At 38.4% G+C, this 11,570-nt stretch overlaps 1 protein-coding gene across 1 annotated transcript; it reads right to left on the reverse strand.

The window, feature by feature from the left end:
* Window positions 1-9,522: 9,522 nt before the first annotated feature.
* On the reverse strand, window positions 9,523-10,523 carry LOC122591628. The gene is made up of 3 exons (XM_043763887.1): window positions 10,458-10,523; window positions 10,276-10,404; window positions 9,523-10,164 (listed from the first exon to the last, which is right to left on the reverse strand). Exons 1-3 carry the CDS (start codon window positions 10,521-10,523, stop codon window positions 9,523-9,525), a joined length of 837 nt encoding a protein of 278 aa, XP_043619822.1.
* Between the last annotated feature and the right edge of the window lie 1,047 nt (window positions 10,524-11,570).

Consider the following 11,570-nt stretch of genomic DNA (forward strand, 5'->3'; position numbering starts at 1 on the left):
TTGAAATTCTTGTTTCATAGCATTATACTCAAAAAGAAGTTTAGAATTTTCTTCAAGAAGTTTTGTGTACTCCGTTTTTGAAAATACAATGCTATTTTTCAATTTCTTGTTTTTATTGGCTAAAGAAGTGTAATGATTCATCAGGTTTGATAAGGCAATTCTAAAGAAGTGTAATGATATTCCTCGTCAGTGTTGTCAGCCTCAAACACTTTGTCTTTGCTCAACCTTGCCATGAAACATACATTGGCAGACAAATATTCATCTTCATCGTCAGTGAGCAAAAGCCACTTGTCATCTTCAGCAATCAAGGCTTGACTGACTTCAACTTGTTTTGCCAGAAGCATCTTCTGCTTGTAATATTCATAAGTCTTCTTGCGAGGCAGCTTGCAATCCACAGCAAAATGATCAGGAATTCCACAGTTGTAACACTTTTTGTCAGAAGTCTTTTCTTTCTCCATGATTTGTTTCTCAGTTTCTGCTTTCTTGTCTTTTTTCTTGGAACCAGTTGTTTCACCTTGTTCAAAACTCTTGTGATGATATTGTTCCTTCTTTGGAAATGCACTTGTTTATGAAGTTCGAAGATTGTTGTTAGTTGGCCGCGCTTTGAAATACTTTTTCTTGAAATGCTTGGTCACAGCGGCAAGAGCTTGGTAGAATTCATCAGGAATACAATCTCTTGAAGCCAAGTAATCTTCTCCCTCCTCATCAGACGAAGACACAACAGTCATTTGTCTTTTAAGAGCCTCAGAAACTTTTCTTTCAATGACCAATGCCAAAGGATCAGTAGATACAACTTCTGGCACTTTGTTGAATGAATTTTTGCTTAGAACTTTGCTCTCATTCAACTTGAAAGATTCATAAAGAGTATGAATGGTGAATTTGGTCAGATCTTGATGTTGTTTGATTTGAGTTCCATATTCTTCCCATTTGGATCCAAGTGCTTTGATAAACTTGATGTTCAACTCAATCTCATCTTTCTTGACCTTGTTCTTTCCCAGTTCATTGATCACATTGCAAAATCTGTAGTAGACGGACTCAAGAGATTCATTTGGAGATTTCTGAAAATTGTCAAACTCAGTTAAGACATTTGTCAGTCGAATTGTTGAAGTTACATCAGAACCTTCCATTTGTCTAGCAACTTCATCCCAAATCTCCTTTGCTGTGTCGTAAGAGTCAACTGAGCCATAGATCTCATCAGGAAGTGCTTGGTACAAACATGACCTAGCTCTGTTGTCAGCAGCAGTACGATCTCTTTGTTCGGCGTTCAAAAGATCAGGAGTCAAAATAGTGCGGGTAGTAGGATGACGATGCATAGCAAGTCCATTGATGATTGAGTCCTTAAGCATGTGACCATTTGTCTGACGTTCAATGTAATCCATGAACCTTTTCTTCCAAAGTCCATAATTACCACGATAAAGAACTGGTGGTCTTGTATCAATACCCAGAGATAATGCTTCACGAGTAGTCATTTGAAATTGATTTGTGTTGAGAATTGAATTGATTTTGAAGAAATTGGGAAACTCTAAAACGATCTAATTTTGGAATGAAATGAAACGATCTGAATTGAAATGAAAATGAAACGGTTTGATTTGAAGTAAGAATGAAACGATTTGAATTGGAATTAAAATAAAACGATCTGTTTTGAGATAAGAATGTAACGATCTGAATTGAATGAAGAAAGAAACGATCTTAATTTGAATTTCAATGAAATGATCTGTTTTGAGATAGGAATGAAACGATCTAATCTTAAAACGATTTTTAGAAGAAGGAAAAATTCTAAGTATTTTAAAACGATTTGGGCAGAGTTTTGGTATGAAATGGAATAAAATGAATTGAGCAAAACCAATCACGAAGATCAGTTACCCAAAAATAGTTTGATTTCCAAACACAACTCTTCAGGCATTACTTCAAACTAGAGAAAATTCAAGTGAAACTTGAAACGACCTAAAAGAGATCGTTCTTCTTTCTAGGAAAACTGAAACGATCTAAAAGAGATCGTTTTGGTTTCTCTTCAGACTTGTGTATTTTTCAAGAATTGAATTGACCAAAACCAATCCAAAGGATCAATTAGCCAGAATCAGTTCTTCACAACACAACCACACTTCTCAAAACGATCAAAATTTGAATCGTTTGACAATTCACAACACTGATATGAAAGTATGAAGGAAAGAAAAACTGCAACGATCTAATTAAGATCGTTTTAGCTTTACACAGTCGTCTTCAACCTCTGAACATGAACAACTCCATTGACGATATTTAAAACTTCAATATCTTTTGATTTTCTGAGAATTTGAACATGAAACCACTTGCAAACAGTTTGTTTTAACCTCAGCAATGATCCGATTAACAAAATTTAGCTTATAACACAACAGAATCAAATCCCAAATTTTAGCGCCAAAAACTCAAAATATGAACTTTTGATCCAGATCGAATTAGAACACGAAACTTGATAGGATTATGTTATTAACTATGAGGAATTGAATGATGAACAAACATTTGTGATTTTATGTGATTTGAGAGGTTAATTTTTGGATTTTCAGTAAAAACAAAACGACGAACAGAAACAGAAATAAAACAGAATTAATGGTGATTTTTGATGAAAATGTGATTGAATTCAGTTATGGATCGAGATCAAAATGATGTTTTGCTCTGATACCAAATGTAATCAACACGATTTTATCAACCGAATTCACATCAACAATGGTGTTTGGTTAGTGTGTGTTCTTGGTGTTTGTGTGTGTGTTGAGAGAGAATTGGAATCAAGTGTGTGTAATGGTATGAAAAATGTTATGATCAGGTTATGCCCCCGTTATGATTTCTAAGGAATTGAGGGCTATTTATAGTCTAAACTATCCAACTATGCTAATTAACACTATTAGCCCCCTCAACCTTAGAAATCATCAACTCATGACTTAACAACAAGTATGTCCATAACTTAAATTACAATGTATCACTATTTTTGGATTTCTAACAAAAATAGTCAAGAAAACTTACTCCTCTTCCCATGTTAATGATGAATGGATGATAATCTAAGAGAAAGAGAGAATAAAAGTGCAAAATTGATGGTGGATTAAGATTAAAAATCGGAGCTCTTGGAGGGTATTAAAAAGTCCCGTTCGGTTTTGAAAATAAAGAGAAAAAAAGATAGAGATTTTTGTGGTGAAAAACTAATACATCCCTCCTTATCCCAATTATAACCCCGCTCCCCCTTTTGACTTGTCAGCATGCCCACTGCGGCACAGTGGGCTTCGATCTCCCCCACTGCGGCGTAGTGGGGCTTAATGCACTTGGGTGCCGAGCAAACAGAATGCGGCGCAGTCAGCCTGTGTCACCCCCACTGCGGCGTAGTGGGGGAATTTTCCAGAATTTTTTTTTTCGGTTTTTAAACAAAACTTACCTCAATCCGCTTCTCACCAAATCTGTACCTGCACTCACTTGACAACACAAAATTAAAATCTAACTAACAAAATGAAATACAAAGCAACAAAATTAGACACGGGTTGCCTCCCGATAAGCACTTAATTTATTTACGAGTCTTGAGCTAGACTCGACCTACATTCAAGTTTCCGGTTCAAAAATGGGGACTTCTTCAACCATCCCTCTTCCTGCTCTTTTTCCAAATACAACTTTAGTCTATGACTTACAACCATCCCTTTTCCTGCTCTTCTTGCTCAAGTTTCCATCCCTTTTAAACAGTTCAACATAACCGGACGGATACACATTTTTAATCACAAAAGGACCTATCCATCTAGAAGTCAACTTTGGTTGTTTGATTTTAAATTTTGACAAGAACAACAAAACTTTTGCTCCAACCTTAAAGTCCTTCCTACGGATCCTTTTATCATGATAAACCTTGGTCTTTTCCTTATAAAGCCTAGAATTCTCATAGGCTCCCAACCTAAGCTCATCGAGCTCATGGAGCAGCAACATTCTAAGGTCACCGGCTTCCATCATGTCTAGGTTCAAGTTTCTCAATGCCCAATACGCCTTATGCTCTAGTTCAACCGGTAGATGACATGTATTAGCATAGAGCTACCGGTATGGCGTGGTGCCAATCGGTGTCTTAAAGGCGGTCCTAAATGCCCACAAGGCGTCATCCAACTTTTTTGACCAAACCTTGGGGTTATCCCGGACCGTTTTTTCCAAGATTCTTTTTAAAGCCCTGTTGGTGTTTTCCACTTGACCAATGGTCCGTGGGTGATAAAAAGTCGAAAAATAATGAACAACACCATATCTTTTTAGGACCTTAGCTAACTGATGGTTATCAAACTGTGTACCTCGGTCACTAATTAGGGCTCTCGGACAACCAAAACGACAAAACAACTCTTTCAAGAAATCAATGACTACCCTAGCATCATTCGTGGGTAAAGCCTTGGCTTCGGCCCACTTTGACACGTAGTCAACAGCAACTAAAATATACTGAAACTTATTAGACGGTGGGAATGGTCCCATGAAGTCTATACCCCAAATGTCAAAAACTTCACATACCTGTATTCCTTGCTGAGGCATTTCATCCCGTCTAATGATGTTCCCTTGTCGTTGGCAATTGTCACAAGTTTCTACCAAAGTCCAGGCCTCTTGAAATATTGTCGGCCAATAGAAACCTGCATCAAACACTTTTTTACCAGTAACTTGTGGACCATAGTGACCTCCAGTTGGACCATAATGACAAGCATCCAAAATCTCCCTGGTTTCAGCTTCAACTACACATCTCCTCACCATGCCATCTGCACAAATACAAAACAAATAAGGTGACTCCCAAAAGTAGTGCCTAGCATCGGTCTTGAGCTTCTTCTTTTGTTGTTTCGAGAAATCATCTGGTATCTCTCCTGCAACCAAATAATTAGCTATATTTGCAAACCAAGGACCATCATTAGTATTATAAAAAACATTAACCGACTCATCGGGGAAACGGTCATTGATCTCCCCCTCTTGAAGTTCCTCCCGGTGAGGATCCTCTAGATGACTTAAATGGTTGCCAGCCAAATTTTCGGCCCTTTTCTTATCCTTAATTTCTATGTCAAATTCTTGCAATAACAAAATCCAGCGGATAAGTCTAGGCTTAGCATCTTGTTTCGAGAACAAGTACTTTAGGGCCGAATGGTCAGTAAACACAACAGTTTTACTCAATACTAAATATGATCTAAATTTGTCAAATGCATAAACAACTGCAAGCAACTCTTTCTTTGTAGTTGTGTAGTTCTGCTGGGCTGGGTTCAAGGTTTTACTAGCAAAGTAGATCGGCTTGAAATGCTTATCAACCCTTTGCCCAAGCACCGCTCCTACTGCATAGTCACTTGCATCACACATTAATTCAAATCACAAATTCCAGTCCGGTCCAACCATGATGGGAGAATTAGTCAACTTCTCATTTAATACCTGAAAAGCACTCAAACAAGCATCATTAAACACAAAAGGCACGTCCTTCTCCAACAAGTGGGTCATCAGACGAGTAATCTTAGAGAAATCTTTAATGAATCTCCGGTAGAAACCAGCATGACCAAGAAAACTTCTTACCCCTTTCACATTTGAAGGCGGGGGTAGCTTGGCTATAACATCAATCTCTATCCCGGCCTTTGACACTTTGTGCCCCAACACAATACCCTCGGTCACCATGAAATGACACTTCTCCTAATTCAAAAAAAGTCATGCCCTTTCACACCGTGTCAACATCTTATCTAAGTTATGCAAGCAAGACCGAAAAGAATCCCCAAAAACCGAGAAATCATCCATGAAAACCTCCATTGAGGTCTCAAGCATGTCCTGGAAGATAGCAATCATGCACCTTTGAAAGGTGCCCGGGGCATTACACAAGCCGAAAGGCATTCGCTGGTAGGCAAAAGTACCAAATGGGCATGTGAAGGTAGTCTTTTCTTGGTCTTTTGGATCGATGGGTATTTGAAAGTACCCTGAAAATCCATCTAAGAAACAAAAGTATTCATTTCCTGCAAGTCTTTCCAACATTCGATCAATAAATGGGAGGGGAAAGTGATCCTTTCGGGTGGCATCATTAAGCTTATGGTAATCAATACAAACTCGCCAACCCGTCACTGTTCTAGTAGCCAAAAGTTCATTATTTTCATTTTCAATCACTGTCATGCTGTAACAACCGCGATCCTTGACTCTTTGACTTGTGAACAATTTAACTAACTATTAAGTTAATCAATATAGTTCAAGTGCAATTTGAGGTTCAATTGGGTGCAATGCGTTCATATGGGTCAATTTATTATTGAATTGGTGGTTTATGTGTTAGTCGAGGTCATTAGTGGTGCTAATCGATTTTCATTTGGATGACATTTAAATTAACTAGTAAAATGAATGTGGATCCTATCCATGGGTGTAACCCTAGCCCGTGACCCAACTCTTATCCCCCCATTCCACCACCACCCACTGATTCTTCATCTCTTCTCTCTCTCTAAACTCTCAAGAACACACACACTTACACTCATATCTCTCTCTCTAGAAATTCATCACCATTATTGTCTTTTAAAGCAAGATTTATACAAGAAACATTAACATCTTCATTTTATCTATAACATATCAAAAGATTGAGTCTTGAAAGTCCAAGGAAACTTCTAATCGGGTCAAATTCGGGTTTGAGCTTTTGGTGTAAGATTGGTAAGTGAAACTCATCCCATAATCATCATTTTATGTTTATTAACTTGTTTCTAGTTGACTTCAAGTAAATTCGGGTCACAAATCGGGTCAAAACGCAATTAGGGTTAAATTAGGGTTTTAGAAATGGGTCAAATGATTTGGGCATGAATTTGATGTTATGATTCGAGTTTATGAGATGGGTTATGTTCAATGATGTTAAAATATGGTGATTTATGCATAAAAATGTGTCTTGGAGCTTCCTTAGTCGATCTTGAAGTCAAGAATCTGCCCAGTCGGAGCACGACCACTCAGACAGACGCACCGTGCTTGTGGCCGTGCTACGTGCCCAGTTCTTCCCGTACTGCAGACGCTCACACAGCCGCAGTCTTTCTGTTCCTTCCCCAACTTTTTCGTTCGGTTATCGGTCGACTTTTAATGATCCAAAACTTGTTTATTGGTCTTATACTAACATACTAAGGTTAACAAAATTAGTTAAACACATTTCTAAACACTTTGATTTTCAAGTGGAATTTTGGTGCTAAGTCATTGAACTGTGTCTAACCAAAACTCTTCATTTGTCATTTAAACGTTCTCGAATGACTTATAAAACATCTTTAGGGGAAATTGTGGTATAGTATAACTAGTATTGACCATGTCTTGTATTTTGACATATATTGTTAGGTTGTGGACTTTTGACGACCATTGGGCATTCGTAGCTTGATATTAACTTGCTATTGCCGATCAAGGTAAGTTCCTTAACTCCCTACTCGTTTGAGATTCGGGCTGAAAAGTGTACAACCTTGGTGTGTTAACTTATTGTTTGTGAAATTATGTGTTGCCTTGATTGATGACATAGTTCAATTGAGCATACGTTTGATTTCCTTGATGAGGACATGAATTGATTGGGCATATGTTGAGTGTCTTGAGTGATGACATTGTTTGATTGATGGAAATGTTAACGTTTAAATACGTGGTTGTTACATGATTATTGTATGTATGTGTTTGGTTGACTTTTAGGTTAGTTGTGTATATATGGAAGACGATAACACCTTCGAAAGGTTGGAGATGTGGTGGGAAGGCTGCGGGTGACCCTATATATAAGCATCAAAGGTCTTTCAAAAGTAGTATCGTACAAAGTATATACACATGGTGTTTGTTTCTGGGTGACCATTGATGGTCATGTACAATTGAGTACAATGAAGTACATTATGTACAATTGAGTACAATGAAGTACATTACGTGCAATTGAGTACAATAAGGTACATTACGTGCAATTGAGTGAAATTGAGGGAAATTGATAGTCATGTTTGGCATTATAGAACTTGTTAGATACTTATCGATATTCATTATTACTTGTTCTTGTTTACTAGGCGTATTCTAAATACCTTGCGTAGTTCATTACGTGAACACATATGTGAGGGTCATTGATGGACATTGATTGATTATGGATTGTTCGAGTATGAATTATTTATCTATGATTAGGATAGTTGTACATACATGGAAGATGATGATACATTTAATGAGTTGCAGATGTGGTGGGAAGGCTGCGGGTGACCCTGTATACAAACATCTAAGATTCCTTAAATGTAAAGTCGTATGACATGTATGTGCATTGTGCATGGTTGAGTTGATGGACATGATGGATTTGATGACATTAAACGGGTACTTACGTACTTGATGACATTAAACGGGTACTTACGTACTTGATGACATTAAACGGGTACTTATGTACTTGATGACATTAAACGGGTACTTATGTACTTGATGACAATATCGATGACAATAGGGGGACAATGTGTGCATGTGCAATAAGCGGGTGCTATACGTACTTGATGACAATTGGATGACATGAGAACATTCGAGGGACATTGATGAACATGTTTGACATTTTAGAACTTGATGGATATTTGTTGATGTCTGCATTCTGTGTTCTTGTGCGTTATGTGTGTTTTAGCTATGGTATAACTGTGCAATGGATACATGTGGGTCCAGGTTGCGCTACGAGCCAACCTATATTGAGTACTTGTGCCTTTTAAGGACTTACTGTAAGTGTGTTCCTTGTTCATTTGTTTTGTTCATATTGTGAATGGCTTTGGCATTAGATCCTCATCATTCGCCCCTACGAACTCACCAACCTATTGTTGACCTTGTTTAGTATACTTTTCAGGTAACCTTGTGAATCCAAGACGTGATGGTTGATGGATGCTTGCGCTAGAGTTTGGGCTTAGTCTTACATGGATCAATGATTCATTTGCCCCTATTTGCATTATGCTTTATGTACTGGTTTGTTGATTATCGATTCACCGAATCCCTTTATTTTCATATAGTTCATGTTCTACGATAATCCCATGTATACGCTATATCTTTTCGGAAGTATTTCGAGCCTAGCTTGGGGTGTTACACATGCCCCCTTTTTGGGCACACAGTGAACTGGACTTACCCAAGAGCTATCTACAATAGGGAAAATGATCCCTGCATCTAACAATTTAATGACTTCTTTTTTCACTACCTCTTTCATGTTAGGATTAAGCCTCCTTTGTCTCTGGACAATGGGCTTCACATCATCAACAAAATCCATTTTATGTTGGCAAAAATCAGGACTAATACCTGGAATGTCGGTAGTCTTCCAAGCAAAAGCCCACTTATGAGCTTTAAGTACGGCCAAAAGAAGTCCTTTCTCGTCACTCAAGAGTGAGGACGAGATAACCACTGGTAGAGAGGATTTACCTGCCAAGTAAGCATACTCCAAGTGGGCAGGCAATGGTTTAAGCTCCAGATCAGTAGGGGGTACATCAACAGAATTCGGTACCCTTAAGCTTCCATCAGCAACAACCTTATCAAAACTTTCATCTTCTAGAGGTATCTCATCCAAACTAAGTGCCATCACCTCTGCAAACAAATCATCATCATCAATTTCTCCAGCTCCTAAGCATGTGAGCTCTTATCAACTTCTGTCTCCATGAGTTGCTGAAATTCTTGATCTAAAGCATCATCAATGACATCAATCCTGAAGCAAGACTCGTCAGTAGAATAAGAATGCTTAATAGACCTTTCAACATTAAACACAATCCTATCAGTACCCACACCCAAAGAAATCTCCTTATCTTTCACCCGAATAACGACATCCGCGGTGTTAAGGAATGGTCTACCCAGAATTAGGGGTACCTTAGTGTCTTCTTCCATTTCTAAGATTACGAAGTCAACCAAAAACACAATATGGTCTACCTGGACAGTCATATTTTCAGCAATCCCAATGGGATACTGAAAAGAATGGTCAACTAATCTTATACTCATTCGGGTAGGTCTCAATGCTCCCAAAGCCAGTTTACTCCAAACCGAGTAAGGCATCAAATTGATACTAGCACCTAGGTCGACAAGTGCCTTACAAGTTAAAGAACGAATAGAACAAGTGATAAGGAAACTCCCTTGATCCTCAAGCTTAGGTGGAATCTGTTGGTTCTGCAAGATAGCAGAACACTCGGCATTAAGATAAGTAGCCCTCACCTTAAATATCTTTCCTTTATCCGTCACAAGTTCTTTGATAAACTTTGCATAATTTGGCATTCCCTGGATCAAATCAACTAAAGGAACATTAATGTGAACATTTTTAATCATATTAACAAATTTATCATACTGTTCCTTTAGCTTAGCCTTTCTGAACTACTGTGGAAATGGAACCTTAGGCTTGTATGGCTTAGCCTCGGGTATCACATCCGGTTTTGGTGGAGTAACCGGAGTCTTCACAGTAGGACTGTCTTCCATCTCAATTTCCTCATCAACATCAGCTTCCTCATCATTACCTGTATCCTGCACATCTGAAACAATAACATTAGGATTAGGAGGAGGGTCATAGGATTTACCTGTTCGGGTAGTAATGGCGGTTGCTTGCTCCTGACGAATTGGAGGTGGAGTGTACTTCTGTCCATTGTTAGGACCTTGGAACTGCTTTGGATTCTACTGAGTGTTACTAGGCAAAGCACCCTGGGACCTAGTGATAGCAGCCATCCTACTCTCAAGATCCTTGAAGTTGATATCCTGATTCTTGGCATTCATCTCCACTTTGCCATTGATCCTATCTATCCTCTCACTCAACTCCTTAGTATCCTCTCTTATATTCTGAATGCTTATGTTGGTCTCAATCTGGTTGCTCATCATTTGCTTCATCATCTCTCTCAACTCGACATTAGGATCGGAAGTAGAAGAAGAAGAACCTGATCCTTGACTTTGTTGAGTCTCCTGCTGCTGTGGTTGACTTTGATAATTATTCCTTTGCCACCTGTTACCTGAAAAATGAGTAGAATTAGCAGGAAAAAAAGAGTTATAGGAGTTACTACCTGATGACCGGTTCTGAAAACCGATGTTTCGCTAAAAACCTCCTTGTTGCTGATTCTGAATGTAGTTTACATCTTCAGGTCCCCGGGTTGGACAATCTTCAGAATAATGTGTATCACCATAATGATCACACTCATCAGCAAGAACTTTCACATCCCTTTCAAGATAATCAAACCGAGACTCTTGATCTGCAAATCCCTTATCCATACGTGCAGACAGAGCCTGAATCTCGTCAATGACATTAGAGTTGTTGCTACTATCGGCCCTTGCAACTTTACCTTGCTTAGCTCCGCTGTTGAATCTACTCTCATTCTTCAAAAACCTCTTATCATCCATAGCTGCATTATCCTTCATGATAGCTTCCAAGATGTCATACCCTTCATTTAGAGTAATCTTGCTAAAACTTCCACCAAAAGCATACCCCATCTCTCTTTTGGAAGCCTTATTCAAACCATCAAAGAACAACTCTACATACTTTTCCTTGGTTAATTCATGTCCCGGACAGTTTCTCAACATTTCTTTAAATCGGATCCATGAATCAACAACATCTTCCCCATCTTCTTGCAAAAAGGATCTAATCAAAATTTCCAATTGTCTTTGAGTTCTAACCGAGTAAAACTCACCAATAAACGCTTCTTTGA

The sequence above is a fragment of the Erigeron canadensis genome, chromosome 3 (genome assembly GCF_010389155.1).
Source record: "Erigeron canadensis isolate Cc75 chromosome 3, C_canadensis_v1, whole genome shotgun sequence".
Classification (NCBI taxonomy): Eukaryota; Viridiplantae; Streptophyta; class Magnoliopsida; order Asterales; family Asteraceae; genus Erigeron; species Erigeron canadensis.